The sequence below is a fragment of the Trichoderma evansii genome (genome assembly GCF_050947405.1).
Source record: "Trichoderma evansii strain SZMC 28006 chromosome Unknown GGI43scaffold_4, whole genome shotgun sequence".
In the NCBI taxonomy this organism is placed as follows: Eukaryota; Fungi; Ascomycota; class Sordariomycetes; order Hypocreales; family Hypocreaceae; genus Trichoderma; species Trichoderma evansii.
In genome coordinates, this window is record NW_028145202.1 from 820,264 (window position 1) to 839,793 (window position 19,530).

The 19,530-nt window shown below is 48.7% G+C and overlaps 5 protein-coding genes and 1 non-coding gene across 6 annotated transcripts; 5 read left to right on the forward strand and 1 right to left on the reverse strand.

The window, feature by feature from the left end:
* The first annotated feature begins 1,932 nt into the window (after nt 1–1,932).
* Nucleotides 1,933–3,197, forward strand: GGI43DRAFT_397922 (SUR7/PalI family-domain-containing protein). Its single transcript, XM_083205168.1, has one exon. It carries the CDS (start codon nt 2,011–2,013, stop codon nt 2,944–2,946), a length of 936 nt encoding a protein of 311 aa, XP_083063254.1. The 5' UTR covers nt 1,933–2,010; the 3' UTR covers nt 2,947–3,197.
* A 117-nt stretch (nt 3,198–3,314) lies between these two features.
* GGI43DRAFT_287936 (WD40-repeat-containing domain protein) lies at nt 3,315–7,382 on the forward strand. Its single transcript, XM_083201328.1, has 2 exons — nt 3,315–3,600; nt 3,740–7,382. Exons 1-2 carry the CDS (start codon nt 3,592–3,594, stop codon nt 7,055–7,057), a joined length of 3,327 nt encoding a protein of 1,108 aa, XP_083063255.1. The 5' UTR covers nt 3,315–3,591; the 3' UTR covers nt 7,058–7,382.
* Nucleotides 7,383–10,154: 2,772 nt separating this feature from the next.
* GGI43DRAFT_t60 lies at nt 10,155–10,236 on the forward strand. The gene has a single exon. It is a non-coding gene; the product is annotated as a tRNA-Gly (tRNA).
* A 786-nt stretch (nt 10,237–11,022) lies between these two features.
* Nucleotides 11,023–13,430, forward strand: GGI43DRAFT_287980 (NAD(P)-dependent alcohol dehydrogenase). Its single transcript, XM_083201329.1, has 2 exons — nt 11,023–11,829; nt 11,892–13,430. Exons 1-2 carry the CDS (start codon nt 11,636–11,638, stop codon nt 12,823–12,825), a joined length of 1,128 nt encoding a protein of 375 aa, XP_083063256.1. The 5' UTR covers nt 11,023–11,635; the 3' UTR covers nt 12,826–13,430.
* On the forward strand, nt 13,431–14,374 carry GGI43DRAFT_288002 (ATP synthase subunit g). Its single transcript, XM_083201330.1, has 3 exons — nt 13,431–13,880; nt 13,955–14,039; nt 14,095–14,374. Exons 1-3 carry the CDS (start codon nt 13,610–13,612, stop codon nt 14,324–14,326), a joined length of 588 nt encoding a protein of 195 aa, XP_083063257.1. The 5' UTR covers nt 13,431–13,609; the 3' UTR covers nt 14,327–14,374.
* A 1,750-nt stretch (nt 14,375–16,124) lies between these two features.
* Nucleotides 16,125–17,883, reverse strand: GGI43DRAFT_288031 (methyl transferase). Its single transcript, XM_083201331.1, has 7 exons — nt 17,734–17,883; nt 17,535–17,655; nt 17,327–17,478; nt 17,208–17,264; nt 17,003–17,152; nt 16,531–16,953; nt 16,125–16,469 (listed from the first exon to the last, which is right to left on the reverse strand). The coding sequence occupies exons 1-7, from the start codon at nt 17,757–17,759 to the stop codon at nt 16,427–16,429; spliced, it is 972 nt and encodes a 323-aa protein (XP_083063258.1). The 5' UTR covers nt 17,760–17,883; the 3' UTR covers nt 16,125–16,426.
* Nucleotides 17,884–19,530: the final 1,647 nt, after the last annotated feature.

Sequence of the window (19,530 nt, forward strand, 5' to 3'; positions counted from 1 at the left end):
GTAAGCTATCCGTGCCACGTTTTCCCTAATCAGCCCAGTCTGAGGCACTCTGCGTTTCCGCTTGACCAACTTGGAAAAAGGTTAGCATTTAAGGTGTGGAAAAAATACGCGGTCTTCTCAGCGCAAACCAGCGAGCGAGTAAACGATGCCATATTGACCCCCCCTCTTGGGGATTAGGATTCCATGCCCTGCGGAGGGGAACTGGCTACCAGATATCGAAGCGGGCTAAAATTAGAAACTACCAGTTCACCTCACAGCCCAGCTGGCGAGCACTAGCTCCATCACTAATCGCTACTAGCAGGCACTAGTCGTCCTCTGTACCAAGCCAGCTTTTTAGGCTGTGTTTTATCTACCCTGTACTCCGTGGAAGAGAGCAATTGTGTGAGATGCATTGCATGGCTCGCTTCTCAGCAGCCGGGGTGGTTCGCCAGGGCACTCTTTTTTTATTCGTTTCTTGTAAATACAGTATCTGGGGATTGGTGACTTCGGACAAGAGCCGCCGTTCTGGAGAGTCAGCGCTCAAATAACGCCTACTCTCGGATGTGGGATTCCGTGCACAGTCAGAGCTAGACTCTGCACGATCAGCGCTCAGGAACCACAGAAAATGCGGTTGGATGTCCCCAGCTGTCGTCGTAAGCAGATCCAGAAAAGCAAAAATCGCCGACTCAGGGTTCACTGTGTCTATTACCACGGTCTGGGGCGTTTTTGAAGATCCGGAAGCCACTTTGCTGCCAGATGCAGCAAGAGATCTGCGTTTCGCGACTGTTAGACGGAATCGTGCCAGAGGAGATTTTGAGATTTGGCCACCGTGATGTCGATTGCTCGTGATTGGATTCCGGGTATGACGTTGGCTGCCAAGCTGCCAAGATGGGTTTGCGTGTCCAAACTTGCAAGCCCCCGGTCTACGAAATACATGTAAATGTACTGTAGCTTTCTTTAGCGGGGCATTCAGACGGTGGTATTGAGGCTACGAAAAAAAATACCCAATCTTGTCAATGTCGTACACTATTACTGGATTGGTAAGTACATGGGATACTAGAGGTTTTGACCCCTGGGAGGCCGCAGCGATAGGTCCAACAATAATCAACACGTTTGGGAGGACTTTGCACATCCTCCCTACATCCTTGAAGATTACTCAAAAGCAACGTTGGGCTCGCTGCCAAAATAGCACGGAACTGCTTTGCTCCCGTTCCTTAGAGCAGAAATATGGTGCTTACAGGCAATTTTCTACCAGAGCCTTTACTCGTATTAGGGTAGCTCCGTGCTTTAGAGTAGGTACATGCACCAGGGGCCGGTATTTATAGCTGCTTGGTGACGATTCTCCCGTCTATTTATGGCGAGCATTACTAACAGCTCGCGCAATGCACAATCACAAGCACCAAGAGGCCGTTCTCGTGCTAGCAGCTCTCGGGTCTCACCAGGCCCCAAGTTCCAAGCCCAAGTCCCCCAGATGCCCCCCCCAGCCACCCGTTACGCGGGCTTGCGCTGGAGCACGAGCAAATCCTGTAAGCCCCAGGCATGGGTCCGGCCCAGGTGCGCTTTTTTAAGCATCCATTCCTATGGCCGAGCACCTGGAGCTGAGCCATTGGCATGGGCAGGATCACGCTGGATCGTCTCTGAATCTCGCACTGCCCGCTCCACTCCACCCTCCCTGCCACAGCAGCTTTTGCTTTGTTTACTGCGCCACCCACTCGCCGCATGTCACACAGCCCACTAAAAAAACATGTAAGCAAACCGACGCTGCTTCAAGCCCGCGCCATGCTTTTAAAACCACCCGGTGCCCAACTCGTATATCATGTTCCCTTCTTGCCGCTTATTCCAGTCTCATTCTCCATCGTTTCATTCCATCTTGTTTGTGCGAGTGCATTGACTCGACTTTCGTTATTTGCACGGGTCGACTTTTACTCATCACCACCGACCAAACCCCTCGTTTCTACAACAGAGCCTCGCTCTCTGCCTAACAGGATACCCCACCGATAAACACAACAAATACAAAAAAAGAAGGGAAGAATGGGTGTCGGCCGATTTTTCTGTGTGGCTCTGCCACTCATCCTCACCATTGCCTCTCTCGGCTCACTGCTCTATGCAGTCCTCGCCGGCGTGGCCCACGAGAATGTCCGACTCCTGCAGGTCGACCTCAGCGAACTGAGCATCAGCCCGCTGAGCGTAAGCAGCCTCCTCAAGCGAGCCGATTTCAGCATGAAGGAAACCAAGGTTGGCAACATCACCGCAGAAGATCTTGGCCTTCACAAGTACTACGACGTCACCCTCTGGGGATCTTGCTCATCCGACGACAACAAGAAGTTCACCTGCTCCAAGTCCCAGTTCGACTGGGCCTCCAAGCAGATCAACACCACCGATATCAAGGACGGCAGTGCCACCATCCAGCTGCCCAAGGATATCAAGGATGCCGTCAGCACCTTCCAGAAGCTCATCAAGTGGTCTGAGGTTGCCTTCATCATCGCTCTCATCGCCCTTGGCCTTGAGCTGCTCATTGGCATCTTCTCCAACTTCTCTCGTGCCGTTTCATGCCTGACGTGGTGTGAATCTGCCTTCACCACCACCATCCTCATCCTTGCCAACTCTCTCGCCACTGCCACTGTCGCCGTCATTGCTGGTGTTGTTGACGGCTCCAAGGTCCTCTACGGTGCCAAGGTCCACATCGACGGCCGCTTCCTGGCCATCATCTGGATCAGCGCTGCCTTCAGCATCGGTGCCAGTCTCTTCTGGATCTTCACCATCTGCTGCTGTGCTCCCGAGAAGCGCCAGAAGAAGAACAAGAACTACCAGTCCGACGGCGAGAAGCTGCTCCCCACTGGCGGATTTGGATCTCGCGGATATGCCCCTCTCGGCGAGCAGACCGGCTACACCTCTGGCGCTCCCCGCTTCAACTCCGGCTCTGGCCGATCTGACCTTGCTTACGAGCCTTACTCTCACCGAGCCTAAATAGATGGCGAATGTGCTTCGACTCGACGTGGTAATTAAAACGATAAAAAAAAGGACCTTTGCGTCCTTTTGTGGTGTGGTGCAATCTCTTTCTTTTAAACCTCTTCAGACAATCTGAATATAAGAATAAAGAACACAGGAGAATGGATGCTTGCTGCGATGTGTTTTTTTTTTTTTTAAACATTCCTTTGCATGGCGTTTGGTATATTTCAAGTACAGGATGGCTACGGGTGGTGGCACCAGCAGTTGGTGATTGGATACCCAAGATGGCGGGGAACAATCTGTAAATAGAGTATAGCGGATACATTTTCAATGACTGAACGACAAGAAAATTTTCAAAACTTGTTTTGTGCCAATTGTGTGTTTATAAAATTTGTAACAAACTGTGCCGTGATATTGTGTTGTGGCTGTAGATAAAAGCGTTGAATATTTGACATGTGCTAGTGAGTTGGTGGCCTTACTCAGTAATAGCAGTAGATGCATGCACAAAATTTTCTGACACCAAATACTTCACCGCGCAACTCAACGACACCACATCGGCAGCATTGAGTCAATATTGAATGTCTGCATAACATATAAATTTCACTGAGCCTGTGGCTCACATAGCATAAAGGGCCGCGTTTACTCTACGACTCTGCCGGCATCATGGTTCCTGTTCGTCTCTATGCATAAAATTTTAAAACTGCCCCTCCTTCAGCACTCAGGCATGAAAGCTCACTCATCACAACTGCCCCTCACTATCTCTAGCCATAATTTATCATGATAAGGATATAGCTAATCGATTGTATATAAGACTGCAAGCCAAATCAGATTAAAGCGAGACCTCTCCCAGGACCCCGTTACGGCTCTAGCTTTACATCGCGAGTCATCCGGGAAGCTCTTCGTCTTCGCTGGTGAAGACTCTGACCTTGTTGTCTACGAGGCGAAAAATGGGAGCCACAAAGGCCGACTCGTCTCTCGTATAAGCGTATTCATCGATCAGCCTATCCATGGGATTTCTGTGCGGCATGGGCAAGTCCTTGCATGGGGTTTCTGCCACATCGCCATCCTCTCTGTTGAGAGCCTCATTCGAGAGAATGGTGGCAATAGTGCCGCGAATAGCCAAACCCCTGCGATAGCCAGGGCGACGGCTCCTGATTGGATATATCATGGTGCTTTCTCAGAAGCTGATCCTTCCGTTGCTGTTCTGGCTACGGGTCACAATGAAGTTATTCCCTTAACGTATTCATCTCATACTGGAGAGATTACCCTCGGTGCCGTCATTGCACCTTCAAGACCAATGCTCTACTCTGCTCATCTAAGTTGGATATCGGATAACACCGTCCTGGTTGCCGGTGGAACTGTGTTTGGCCACGTCGTCGTGTGGAAATGCCACCTGCTGGAAAGCGGCAAGGGGTCAACCGAAACGCTATTCAACTTTGAAGGCCACGAGGGGTCTATTTTCGGCATGGATATTTGCACAATTACACTTTTTGATGGAAGCACGGTACAAATGGTTGCCAGTTGTAGTGACGATAGAACGATTCGCATTTGGGATATTACAGAGAGAGAAGACAAAGCTCGTTCTCAAGCACCACAGCCCAATCAGGTTATCAATACAGGCTTCGGAGGTAACAACATTGAGCGTGACGACAATGTCCCAGAATCTAACAAAGAGGGCAGTCCCATTGCAGCTGTCATGGGACATGCATCGCGCATATGGGGAGTCAGATTTGGTCCAAAGTGCGGAGAGAATGCGCTATCCGTCTATTCTTTTGGCGAAGATGCAACGACACAGAGATGGCGTCTCCAGATTAGCCGTGATGCGTCGGCTGGAGAGCCCAATCCTAGCTCAAAATCTTTATCTGGAAAAATGTCCCACAGCAAGACATTTTCCCTGCATAACGGAAAGCACCTTTGGTCAAGGGCCATGCTGGCCGAAGACAAGGCTGTCCTCATTGCCACCGGTGGCACGGACAGCCAAATCTGTCTCATTGAAGAGCCTGCCCTAATCGATGAACGGTCCAATAGTGTCGGCGGTTCAATGGTTTTGGATGCCAGCGATATTCTCAAAGGCCTCGCATCTTCTAAGGAGCTAATCAGTCGCTATGATTTCCTCTCTCATGACTATATCCTTGTAACTACTAGCTATGGAAAGCTTCTCTTAGGATATCTACAGGAATCCCATACCGAACCAAAGTGGGAGCAGATAAATGTTCCTGAGGAGCTACAAGGAGAGATGAAGCTCTGTTACGTCGTAAAAGCCATTGATCCTACAGCCGCTCTCTTGGGCACAACGAGCGGAAATATCTACCATTTCAGCCTTTCATCCAAGAGCATCACACACGTTGCCTCCATGCAAGGCAAGATTACAGATATGACCTGTCTGTCGAATCAAAGTAGGGATGGACCAAACCCTCCTTTGGCAGAGGTATTGGTCTTCCTCCACGGAAGGGCGGATTCCCATTACTTTTCGATTGATGTCTCTACGGGTGGTGTCCGCAGCCAAGCACAGACTAAGGGTCTCGATCCTAGGTTTGTCCCTACTGCAGCTGGAAAAGTAGATGATCTACTCATTATAGGATCTCGACATGGATGGCTATCAATTCTTGACCGCAAGGACGATGAAACATATAGCCCGATTCTAGATATCGCAACACGGAGCCGCGATACAATCGCCGCCATTCTCCCACTACCCCTAAAATCGGGCTCACAGCATACCTCTCGCTACATCCTCGTCACTAGTCGTGATGGGAAATACCGGATATATGAAATAGACCGGCAGCCAGAAGGCGTTCTTCTTCACCTGCGACATGAAACATCACCACCCTTCGGACCCATGATTGCAGGCGCATGGTTTACCCAAGACACCGTGCCTGAGCTAGTATTATACGGGTTTAGAAGCAAAGACTTTGTCATTTGGAATGAGACACGAAGAGAAGAATTAGCGACAATCGAATGTGGTGGAGCGCATAGGACGTTCCAGCTGACATACAGCAAATCGATACCTGGCCGTTATCGTTTCGCGTTTACAAAGACATCCAAGCTTTCCATATCTTCATCAGACCAATTAAGGCATGAGTGGGTCAAGAGTGGAATCCATGGACGAGAAATTCGAACTCTGAGTTCCAATGGCCGCTATATAGCTACAGGTGCTGAGGACACTTCTATCCGGATATGGGAATATCAGCCTGCCGGAGAAGGCGCACAGGCAGATTTACGATGTGTGGCAGCTATGAAGACTCACATTACAGGACTCCAGAAACTCGCCTGGCTGGGAGATGACTATCTCTTCAGTAGCGCTGGCAATGAAGAGTTCTTTGTATGGAGGGTGCAAAACTTGAACTCTGATTACGCTGGCTTGGCAGTCGTCTGTGAAGGTGTCTTTACAGACAAAAGTGCAGATGCCGATCTCCGCATCATGGATTTCGATGTCTGTAAATCCAGCAATGGGGACGGTATAATGGTAACGATGGGATTTTCGAATTCCGTGTTAAGAACGTATCGCTACACAAGTGATGACGGCCGATTCGAACTCCTTGCAAAGGGGACATACACGGGAGCATGTCTCACTCAAACGCGCCATCTTAGCATGCGCGATCAGCTACCATTACTCCTCACAGCATCCACCGATGGTCACCTTGCCCTATGGCGGACTGAGCCAGACGAAGGGGCTCTGCACAAGTATGTGCTGGAACAGGTAGTGCCGTTGCACCAAAACTGCATCAAAAGTCTGGACATGATGAAATCAGGAGAAGGGTATCAGGTGTTTACCGGGGGCGACGACAATAGCGTAGGAGTAACATTACTCGGCCAGACCTCGCGCAGTACAGACAATGCTAGCTGGACTTTTGTCAAGCGAAGCATCGTGCGCAAAGCTCACGCCGCAGCCATCGCAGGCGTTCTATTAGTTCGTCGCGGCACAGAACTTCTGGGAGTAAGTGTAAGCAACGACCAGCGCGTGAAGCTTTGGAGTATTCCTAGCGGCGAAGATGGAAATATCAAGTTTCTAAGGGGAGACTGTATCGGTGTTGCAGACGCGGGAGACATTGCGGCCATTGGTGGACCAGAGAGCGAGACAGCGACAGTAGTATTCGCAGGAATAGGCCTTGAAGCCTGGAGTTTGGAGTGAGCCATGGACTTTAACAGGAGAGCATCAATAGCTGCTTAACAAAAGCTACATGCTCTGCGCAACCGGCGCATAGCTGAAATTTGAGGCTTCGCAGCGGGGCTATAAAAATATCACCGTTTTTGCAAAGTCTCCATCGCGTAATCGGTAATACGGCTACTCCGTACGAACTATATACGGTTCCTCGGTGTTTGGAGGGCGCCACTCTTATGCCCCAGACATTCAGCCCAAAGAATGGCAGGCTTCGGCTAAGCACAATTCCGGTCTACTCTCCGATCAATGCTGTTTAGGGAGGGACAAGAAAAAGAAAAAGGGATGTGTTGCACGAAGCAGGTGGTAGTGGAAAATGCCCTTTTTGAAGCTATCCCATGTCAAGAGACATGTTCAGGGGTCCTAGCATAGGAACAGGAACATATGTCGTCATGAATCGGCGTTTACTCGAATAAGGAGTAGACAAATCAGGCCGACCAGGGTTGTTCTAGCTGGTGGATTCCGAGGATCTGTAAACGTGGTATCGAATGCTGGACTTGGACTATTTTTCAGGCATTAGACGGGAATATTAGCTCCACGCTGACTTGATAAGACATGAGATGAGGCCTCTGAAACATCTTTATCTCTCAGCGCAAGGGTCTTTTTAAAATGAGCGAGAAAGAATGAAGACATCAGGGATAATGGAACAGTTTCGTCTCAGCTGCCAGTCACAACCAGGTCAATTGACGCCGCACGCGAGGAATTGTGGGAAAATAGAAATGTTTCTTCAGCGGTCCACTATCACGATACTAGGTAGCTACGGCAGTCGCGCTCGTAAAACATCCCCACCGCCTTATAGACATGCCGTGTATATTTTTGGCAGAATTTGTAGAAATTGTTCCAGAACAGAAAAATTGTATTGACTAGTGCTGAAAAACCTAGATTCTTCGATAAACGATCATCGACATTATTTCTGTAGCACAAAGTGCGTGCATTGTCTCTCCAGGGCGTCGAGTCAAGCGAGGACAGAAACACTGCATACCGCTGCGCAGCAAGCAAGGGACTGCGGGAACCTAGCAAGGATCCTCCCGAACGCCAGCCAAAAAAGAGCCAAAGACCTCGTATTCAGAACCCACGCTTGGTAGCGTGTTTGTCTGTCTTGGCGGATTTCTGCAAGGCAGAAATAGAAGTAACGAGCCATTGTCGATAAAAAAAGGAATCTATAGAAAGACAGACGAGGGTGGAACCACGTTATAAAGATAGGGACAAGGTACGAAGCCTCTCCCCGCTGGACACAAAGCGAATGCACAATCCTTTTATTTGGATTTGATACCCGTGGTTTTATTTCATCTTTAATTTTCCCAATTCCTGCTCTTCTTTCACCTGTTTGTTTGAACACTGGGTAGTACAGGTGGCACAAAGGAAGGAAACCACTGTTTGTTCGATACCGAGGACAAGCTTGTGAGAGGTAGCCATCACATGCATAAATAGTCTGCAGAGGCAGCTGAGACTCTAACTGACGCAAGGCGCAGCCACTTCGATGGATTTGATTTGATACACGAAATTCGATATATGCGTTTATATAAATATCCATATATACGCTTGCTAGAATCCGCAAGAACGAGCTGTGCAGAGCTGGAGATCGACCAAGAAGTTCCTGCCGCCATCTCTCCCTAAAGTCGACGAATCTACGAACTTCCTACTTTTTTTTTTTTTTTTTTTTTTTTAATTTTCTTCCACTGTCAAGCCACCGGAAGAGACAAGAACGACGCCTTATAACGGCTGGTGCCTGAGTTTTAGATTTTGTTCCTCTCTTCGGCCTGCCTCTTTGTCAGAGTCTTTGCCATACTAGCTTCGACCGTATACTCTCCGCCACGAGGAGTTAGGATTGCGAGAATTTTGATAAAGAAAAACCCCGATTCCCATCTTCTGCAACATACATCATGAAATCGGTGTTCTTGTGGATAATCTCTGCGGTGCTGCAAGCATCGCTTGCTGTTTCAGCACCGGTTGGTCCTACGGGCCCATGTGCAGATGTAAGACCCTCAACTCTTGGCCATCTAGGTGAAATTTTCTGACCCTTTCCAGGCAAAAGTTGATGCCATCCTCCGAGGCGAAATGGATCCATCTGCGTGTTGTTCTTACGGCAACTGTAAAGGCGACGTTGTTGTCTCGGTTGGTGAGTAAAGCCCAGCCCAGGACACCTGTGTAATGTTGGGCCTCGCTTGAGAACATCTTGGTGGCACCATGAACAGATTGCACAGTCAAAACCTTAGAGCGTGATGGAAGGGAATTATTATTATACTATACCCTACTGAAGGAATGGAATTATACACAGGAGTACTGCAATAACGGGGAGAGAAGACATGCTTTGGGAGGCAATGGGTATTGGCGTTTTGGGGGAGAATGCGACACCGGCGTATAAATGGAAAAAATAAATAAAGGGAAACGAATCGAAGAGCGTTTGGTAATTGTTTAGGACGGCTACCCCAAGATCATGGAGCGTTTAGAGCAGGGCCAAGTCTAATACACACATTATTAGCCTAATATTAAGGTTTTACCTGCCTGCAACTCTGCGTCTCTTCTCTCTATTCACGCATGGACGAAAACTTCTCGTATACTACGAGTCATTTCGTCCGCGGCATAGTTGAAAATATGCTAGGGACAAAAATGGTAAATATACACGAGTTTGTTCACCCGGCTGTCCAATAGCGTGTGAAAAGGTAAACGATATGATGCAAACTTGATGTGCTCTCAACTGTATAACCAAATACGTAGCATATGGTATGTCGCAGTTGTTTCCAAACTCGCAAACATGTTTGTAGGAGTTGCGTACATGAGTTACGGTTGCACCAAGTCCATCTATATGCTACAAGAGTGGTGGAGCTGAAGGCAGAGCGGCACGTGGAAAGTAAATCGATAAGAAAAAGCTAGGGGAATAAACAATCATAGCGGACACTATACATGCGAAAGTGAGGTAAAATGAAAACAAGGTTGGTTACGGGTATGGTCAATATAGTTTCGCGAGTGCTTTTACAATTGGTATCGTTACCATGAATGAATGCGTGTTTCAGATATGCGCGTCTAGGTTCATTATGATAATTTGCACTTAGCGCTTCAACAAGAACTAGCGTGAATGGTTTAGTGGTAAAATTCTCCGTTGCCATCCGAGCAACGTCGGGGAGCCCTGGGTTCGATTCCCAGTTCACGCATTAACATTTCTTTTTTTGTTCTTTTTTTCCCTCTCTTGTTTATAGGGGAGACTAAACTTACTTCTATCATCTCAACTCAACCTTTTCCTTCTACAATTGGCAATTAAGCCGTGTAACCAACCAGTCGGTAAGACTGCATAGTAGACTTCAACATAAAAATTCGTCTGCCTAATAAAGTGGCTACGACGAAGGATGATCAGACACTACTGCGGCTACCAAAGGGGAAAAGAAAGGAATAAATCCACGGCCCTTATCACAGCAAATAGACGAACAGGGTCACCAGACAAGGCTGCCCGGTGTAAGGGAAGCGCTGGTAGAATGGAACATGCCTAAATTCAAGAGACAATTAAAGATCCACCGAGTTTATACCCGTACCAGTCATAAGCCGTCGTTCTGAACGGGGCTTTGGTGATTAAGCTAATGTGGGGTGAAGACCAAGAGAAAAAAAGAGGTCAGCGTGGGCGGAAGTAGAAACGTCGTTGTGTTGGTGGTGTGTATGGAGTACGAGTGATGTCTGTGTAAAGCCCAATGAGGCGAAAGTCTAGATTTTTTCCGAAGGGTGTTTTCCTCATTAGTGTAATTATGGCGGATACCTAGAGAGGCCTGGCGGATAAAGCGGTTGAACACGAACAACGTTGCCAATGCGGGGTGGGTATCCAAGTGTGTATATGGGCCGCCCTTGAACTTGAAGCCTGTAAGTTGCAAAAGCTCTATGTTATAGAAGAGTAATGCTGCTTCATCACCAGCTCTTTTCAGCGCCCGGTTTCACATACCTTGAGCATCTGTGCAGACGGATAATCTTGCCATGATACTCTCAAACCTCTCGGTCCACACTCGTGGCGCTGTTTTACTCGCCGCTACCACGGTGATTGGCGCGGGTCAGGATCGGTCCCCGTCTCTACGGCCCCGGACGGTCTGGCTGCGAGTGCGCTTAGGCATTTTCCGGGTCTAATATCACTCCGCCGGAATGGCCATGACAATACATTGGGCGTCTTTCTCCCCGAGCCACTTATTTTATAAAGCTAGCATCTCACAATTTAGGTGTCGGGGAGCTTGCCGCAAGCATGTTCTCATTCGGAAGTTGATGAACCCCACCTTAAGCTTGCGGCGCATGAGCGGGACGGAGGGGGTAGGAGGAGGAGGAAGAGGAGGAGGAGGAGCTTGTTTCTGGTTAGGAGCGGATTGGAGGAATTTCTGGGTAGATAGATGCCTTACCTTTCATAGCCGACGTCGGTTTCTGGACCCTGAATAGTAAAAAGAGAGTGTATAAATATACAAACTCGCTGCTCCTTCGCTGCTCCTTCGCTGCTCCTTTCTTCCTCCTGATCATAACTCTGCGTTTGTTTGCGAGTCGACATCTTGGGTCTAGCTTCTGTCGTCAGGTTACCACACATACACTATGTCACCTTCTGCCGTCGATGCTCCCAAAGCCGGAGGGGCTGCTTCGCTGAAGCCCAACATTGGCGTTTTCACAAACCCCAAGCACGACCTCTGGATAAGCGAAGCTGAACCCAGCGCCGATGCTGTCAAATCTGGAGCTGATCTGAAGCCTGGCGAGGTTACCATCGCCGTCCGCAGCACCGGTATTTGCGGGTATGTGATGTTACCATGCGAAACGTAGAGTAACTAATAACTAATCGACCATATTCGTCCAGATCTGACGTTCACTTCTGGCACGCCGGCTGCATTGGGCCTATGATTGTAGAGGATGATCACATTCTCGGCCACGAATCAGCTGGTGAAGTTATCGCCGTCCACCCCAGTGTCACAAGCCTTCAAATTGGCGATCGCGTTGCCATTGAGCCCAATATCATCTGCAACGCTTGCGAGCCTTGCTTAACGGGTCGCTACAACGGCTGCGAAAAGGTCGAGTTCCTATCTACGCCGCCGGTGCCAGGACTGCTCCGACGCTATGTCAACCACCCGGCCGTTTGGTGCCACAAGATTGGCAACATGTCTTATGAGAACGGTGCGCTATTGGAGCCCCTGAGTGTGGCTTTGGCTGGCATGCAGAGGGCCAAGGTCCAACTTGGTGATCCTGTCCTGATCTGTGGAGCTGGCCCTATCGGACTGGTATCTATGCTTTGCTGCGCTGCCGCTGGTGCTTGCCCACTCGTCATCACAGACATCTCTGAGAGCCGTTTGGCTTTTGCCAAGGAAGTCTGCCCTCGGGTGACCACGCACAAGATTGAGATCGGACAGTCGGCCGAAGAGACTGCCAAGGGTATTGTCGAAGCCTTTGGCGGTATTGAGCCAGCCGTCACCATGGAGTGCACCGGTGTCGAGAGCAGCATTGCGGCCGCCATCTATGCCAGCAAATTCGGAGGCAAGGTCTTCATTATTGGTGTTGGCAAGAATGAAATTAACATTCCCTTCATGCGAGCGAGTGTACGAGAAGTCGATATTCAGCTGCAGTATCGATACAGCAATACTTGGCCTCGAGCCATCCGTCTGATCGAAAGTGGCGTCCTTGATTTGTCCAAGTTTGTCACACATCGTTTCACATTGGAAGATGCCGTCAAGGCATTTGAGACCTCAGCAAATCCCAAGAGCGGCGCGATCAAGGTCATGATCCAGAGCCTGGATTAAAAAGTTGTGCGAGCTATGAGATGAAGAAAGGACCGTGGCGTAATGGATTGGCGAAACAATAAACAGTTGGAAGGGTTTGCAAGAATTAAATATCATTGGCATATGAGAAGGATTGGATCGGGGAACCAATTAACCTGCCTATCAACTTACACTTAGAGCATCGTTTTCATTTCTATTGCTTTTCTCGTTTACCCTTCTTCCCTGGTCCTTTTTTCTGTTACTTTGAGAATATGAGATGCCATGCATGTAATGATAACTAGGCGAATCAAAGCCAAATAAATAAATTAAATTAAATGAAAAGAAGAGAAAGAAAGTAAAAAAAGAACAAGAAATTGACGAATCATCATCAGAGGGCCATAGAAGGTGGGTTTGACGAACCATCAAGCGACGTATATGGCATGCATTTAGGTAGTACCTGCAAATTTGAGCGCCCAGAGTGCGCGCGGCAAGTACTCTCCATATCTTGGACAAATGGAAGGCACAGAGCAAGCAAGCGCTCCCCTCCGAAAGTGCTTTCCCAAAACGGGTCAAGCCCCCACACATCACACCTTTCGGCTTTGCGACCTCACGAAATCTCCCGAGCTTTTTTTTTTTCTCCCTCATACAGAAATCCAAAAAACAAAAAAAATCCAAAAAAATCCCCATCAATTACCCGCCCGCCCGCGCCCGCCCAAAGGAGAGCGATTCTGCTGCGAAACGAGACGATCCGTGTCAACGAAACCCGCCGGTTCCCCCCTGGACTCTCCTCCTTTTCCGTCCATCCGCAACAGAAACGACCGCCATAATGTCTTCGTCACTTGCTCGTCCCATGCTCCGCTCGCCGGCTCTGCGCCAGCTTGCTTTCCGCCGCAGCGAGAGCACCGCCGCCAACAAGGCCTCTGAGACCGCCAAGGATGCTGCCGCCAAGGCCAAGGAGTACCAGGCAAAGGCTGCGCAGGGCCTGTCGCGCGTCGCCGGTGCTGCTGGACCTGCCATTGCTGGCGCTGCCCGTGGCCTCACCAGCGCCCTCGGCAAGGTCGGTGGACGAACCGGCAAGCTGATCAACTTTGTTGAGAGTATGTTATTGTTGCTCCTCTCTAATCAAATCCCGATTGCATTGGTTGCTGACCCGTGAGCTTTCACTCTGCAGAGCAAACCCCTCAGGCCGTTTACTACGGCAAGGTCGCCCTTGAGACCAGCAAGATCGTCTTCCACGCCCAGAAGATGAGCCCTCCGTAAGCGACTCGCCGTTTTGCATACCGCATCTTGTGATACTAACCCGTCCCGTAGTTCCGTTGCAACCTTCCAGTCCTTCTACCAGTCCCTGTGGAAGTCCATCCAGAGCGGCGCCATCTTCAAGTCTCCCCAGAACCTCCTCCAGCAGGCCCGCAGCCTGACTCCCGGTCAGCTCATTGCCGGCGGTGTCGTTCTCGCCGAGGGCCTTGGATTCTTCACCGTTGGTGAGATGATTGGCCGATTCAAGCTCATTGGCTACCGAGGAGAGACTGCTGCCCACCACTAAACGTGTCTTGGGGCATATATAGTTCCACGATTTTCAAACGAGGCCAAATATATAAAGCATTGACAATCTAAGCCTGAGCGTTTTCTCAGCCAGGCTTAGCTGATGGAGCATGAGAGTTGTCTGTGGTAGAAAAAAAGGGAGAGTGAGGCGAAGAGATTACTAGGAACCCCACATGCGCATACACCCACGCGCGCGCATCCACACACAAAAACACGCATATCATATACAAAAAATACGAAAATCGGCATGTACGGATAGATAAAGAGGAACGGAATAGAGGAAAACGTGGTTGGCATCACAAATCCCAACTGGTGAAGCGAAAAAGATATCTGGTGCAACCAAACTGGTTGGTAAAAGGGGGCTAGAGAAATGCGTGGTTGAGCAAGACGAAACAAGGATCGGGAGGGGAATAGGGAAGGGGTTTGGCTTGGACACTTTGTTTTATTTCGGGGAACCCTCTTTTCCCTTGTGTATTGGCTGTATCTGGCTGTGAGCACATGGTTTTGACATTTCCCCCCTTTCCTTTGTTATTACGTGTACATCAGAGACCTGCGCGATGCTATAACAGCAGCAACAGCAGCTCCTTTAATCCATGACAAATTCTTCGGATGCTCAAGTCCAGCCTCTCTCACAGGCCAAAATCGTGACCAACCTACTGTCATTTTCATATGTGCCGGACAAGTAATAGGTACCTACACAATACCGATTTTTGGCCGCACCGAGGTAGTGAGCCAAGGCTAACCGTCACACCTGACATGTAACATTCGTACAACGTCGTGGCTTAAAGGGCCAGAGCCAACTGGTCCCTCTCACTCGCCTTGCTTGTCTTTTGGACCCCATTGAGAGGGTAGTACGGCTGCTATCTCGCGTCATGATGTACCGATTGCCAAGGTACACATGAGCAAACCCCCTCCTTGCTAAACCCACCCTGTTAGTAAATGAGTTCCCCTTGCATATGGCCACGAGTAAGTAGTACAACTTGTACGCCTGACATCGAGAGGAAAAAGCAAGCTTCAGGGGCAAAGTAGTTTTTACTCCATACTCCATACCCAGTCACTGTACCATTTTTGAACTCTACTCCCAACGTTGATTTTCATCATCTTAACGACCCTGTCTGAAGAAAATACTACTTCATCGTACCGAACAGCCGTTTTCCCTTCCAAGGAAGCATGACTAATTGTCATGACACACCCAAGGCTGCGTATATGGAGAACCTTTCATTTCCACTCTTATTAAAGCTCCCGTTATGCCAAGTTTTTTTTTTTTTTCTCTCTCTACTCCTCCCGGTCTACTTACACACCCTGGACAGGTTGGCGGATCTGACCAGGTTACATGGCGTGCGTATCGGGACCCCAATTATCGCTTTTCTCATAACTCATATTACTCGTCCCATACAAGTATTAAGGCCAGGATGCTCATGCCACTGCGTAGTAGTACTCTCGACCAACGTCACAAGACAATCGCAAAATACTATGCCGAGATATGGAGTTGGATGATTTGCAATTAACCAAACCAAAGATGTTTATTGGGCTGCTTTGTTGCAGCATAACTATGATAAACTTCACCAACCATCAGTAGTCCCAAACCGAATACACTTGTGTTAAAAAGAAATTCATAGCTATACAAGAAGCAAGGAACAGGAAGATGTTGTAAGGGGGAAGAACGATTCTTTCTCAATTCTAAATTGTTACTTCCAAACGCTAAATTGCACACATGACTATCCCATAAACATAAACTATGCTCTCAAAGCCGTGATATCCGATAAACAAACTCATCTACTGGCACCGGAAGATGAAGCCGCCATGGGATCTAGCCCTTGGATCTTCCTTGCTTCATGCAAATCCGTTTATAGTGTCGGTCATTAACCATACTCAGACATCAGCCCAGCAAAATAGGTGGGTATCAGGCCGTAGTCGCCTTGGGAGACCGAGGTTCTTCGATGTCGAGCGCCATTAAGATGATCCCCGAGGAATCGTATTGTTGCTTTACCCTCGTATGATCAGTGATCTTGGTCAATAATATAGCCAGCATCCTATGAATTATGAATGCAAATGCTTGAAAGTCCTAAATAGTGGCGAAGATACTGAACACTTAGGCGTCTTACTGCGGCGGGCTAGCGGGTTTCTTGGCCGTCCAGGTGTGTCTGTATGCAGGTTAATACTGATTGATGAAAACGCTTCAAAGTCATGTTGGCTGGGCCTTACAGAGTAAAGTAGGCGTGGTAGCGCAGAACGCAAGTTTCGGCTTTAACTCGTTTGCAGAGGTCTACGACATCTTCTTTTTTCATACCCAGCATGTCAATCATAGGCATCAAGCTCATGGCCTCAAGACCTAGGCCCAAAGCCAGATTGAACCAGCGAGCGGCCTCTCGCTGGTGGCGATCAGTAGACCACGGATTAACATAACACCGGATCGTAGTTTCTTTAAATTCAGTGAAGCCAGCTGCTTCCATCATGCGCTTGGTGTCTTCAGTCGATACTTTGACACCGCGGCGGTATCGATGCATAGCCCGGTGAAACTGCTGGGACCACTCACGAATAGCCGAGTGCGTGGGACGGTCGTCGCCATCCCATTGCGGTGTCCAGTCTATTTCTAAATGCTCGACGTAGCCTCCAGGGGCCGAGTGCCTAAACACGTCAGATGAGAAGAAGCTTGTCAAGTATATCAGATACGCACTCGAAGATTTTGCGGTAAATATCGGCCCACATATCGTCTTTAATACTACCGTAGAGCAGTCGAAGATGAATCAAGTTGCAGTCACGAAGAAGCGGTTCCCATGAAGGCTCCTCAATGTCAAACTGCTTTGTAGTTACACCTGGAGGGATGCTGTGGTGGCGCGTTAGATAGTCGATACAACTCGAGTCTCTGAATATCCACTTACAGAGCTGGCTGAATCTGATTGAGATCAACGGCCATAATCTGGGCATTTGGAATGTAACTGGTAGTTATTAGCGCGATGATATGCAGTAAGTTTGGACCAGGTAACATGGTAAAACTTACCCTTCCACAACATGGAACGCCCAAATACCTGTGCCCGTTCCGAGATCCATGATTTTCGGTCGTCCTTCTTTATCCAAAGGAACGGAAGTAACGCGATCTTCTGTTTCTACGATAAAGTATTTGTGAAGAATATCCAGCCTACTGAGCTCCTCCTGAGGGATGATGTCAAAATAGATGTCGCATATACTGTGGTCAAGTGGAGACAAACCTTATCAATTGGAAAATTGTATTTCCCTTTCTTCCAGTTACCATAAAATCGACCGTACTCCCAATATCCGTCCTGGAGAATTCGTTCTTCTGATTCACTTCCTGGTTCACTGGCCGACTCACTGACGGGTTGCCCAACAGTTAGTCGCAGATTCGTGGGCGAAGGCGGAGCAGCAGTGGCTGGGGAGGGTGCAACGCACCCGCTTGGAGCGTTTCGAGACGACATGGCGAGTATGGCGAGTCCTATAGGAGCTTGAAGGCCTTCGAGAAAAGTAATGGAGGTCCCAAGGGCTGTCCAGGCAGGTAGCACGAAAATAGGAATCCAGGAAATAAATGGGTGTTAGCAATTACAAGCAGGCAGACGCGAAAAATCAACCAATGTGAATATTATCAGATTAACTATAGTCTAAGATTAGCAAAAGAATTACAGAAAGAAAGCTTTGGATAAAACGGAAAGCGGAAAGTAGCGAGAAATTTAGTGCAAGAATGTGTAACTGTGTATGGCTTCAGCCAAGGGCGAGGGAAACCTCATTATTCTGCTCTGGATATAGCCAGTGACACTAAACGGTCCCGAGATGTGATATAAAAAAAACAAGAGGTGAAATGAAAGAAATAGGGGTGGAGTAGTAGAGGTGAAAAGGTAGAGAAGATGGTTGATTGCCATATATGACGACAGGGGGGCAAATCTTTAATCTCCAAATAAGAATAGACGCCTCTCACTCTTACTGAAAATCGGGGGCTTTCCCGGAGAGTATACTAAGCTTCAAGCTTGTATTGGAGCACCTATGAAATTTGGACAAGATCGCAGGTGGGAGTTGGTAGGAACAAAACAAGAAGAGAAGAGAAGAAAAAGAAACACAAAATCAGGGAGAGCAAGCAGGGTTAATCAAGGAAATATAGTGAGACAAAAGATACACATGGCTATCCCAGAAGAGGTAAAAAGGTAAAACTTGGGACGGAGCAGACTGATGTGATTGATAGGCTACCAAGAAAAGAAGCCATGTTGACTAGTAGAACACGGCACCAAGTCGTAACCGCACGTACACAATATCATACACGCCGCCTTTCAATACACACAATCATTGTAAGACACGAGAGATAGATGTGTGGAGAATAGCATATAACCGAACTGACGGGAGGGACGACGTTGGGTAACCAGACGTACAACAAAGATAGATGGTGACTTACACGGAGATATTTCGCGGGTTGAAACCCAAGGAGGTGACACAGATATAAATGTACGTTGTACAAGACGTCGCTCAGATGCCGAGGGTTAGGATAAGCGATGATTCAACTTTTGCGTTTATTATCTCAGGTGGCCGTAAGCCCGAACCTCCTGAGGATCCTGAGAAGAAATAAAAAAAAATCTCAGCTCCAGTCACCGCGGTCACCTTTGCCACCAGTTCGTAAGGAATAGGAAGCAGCGGCTAACAAGAGAGGAACCGGAGTGCGAGTCAAGTAGCAGGTGGGATGGTCTTTGACGGCGTAGGCGCTCAATTTAGAAGATTTTAGCGAGTGACTGATACCGGGAGGCGGGAACAAGAGGATATCCAAAGTACTGAGAAGTTGGGGGTGAAGTTCCAAAGGGCTGGGAATCGGCGTGCGGCAGAGAGGAAGGGGGAAGTGGACGGATAGCCCTTTAAGACTGGCGCGAAACTCGGGTCCGGAGTGGGCCAGAGACTGGAGATCAGAGGGTCACGCCGAGTCGACGGATGCCGAATTGAGAATCGACAGATGTTTGTTGTGAGTCGTTGGCTAATGGCAGGCGTCGCGAGGTCCTAGGATTCTTTTGGGGTTTGGCGGATTGGTGTGAAGCCCGGGATGAATGGCCTGCCTCCCCTACTAGCTGGCAAGAGAAAATTGAAAAAAAAGAAGGAAGGAAAAAAAGCAAGGGCCGAGTGAAACCTTGGAGTCTTGCTTTTGCCTCTTCTCCCTCTCTTTGGTCTGAATCAAGTGGCCCCCCTGGACGGGTGATCGCCAATGTGAGTAAGGAAATT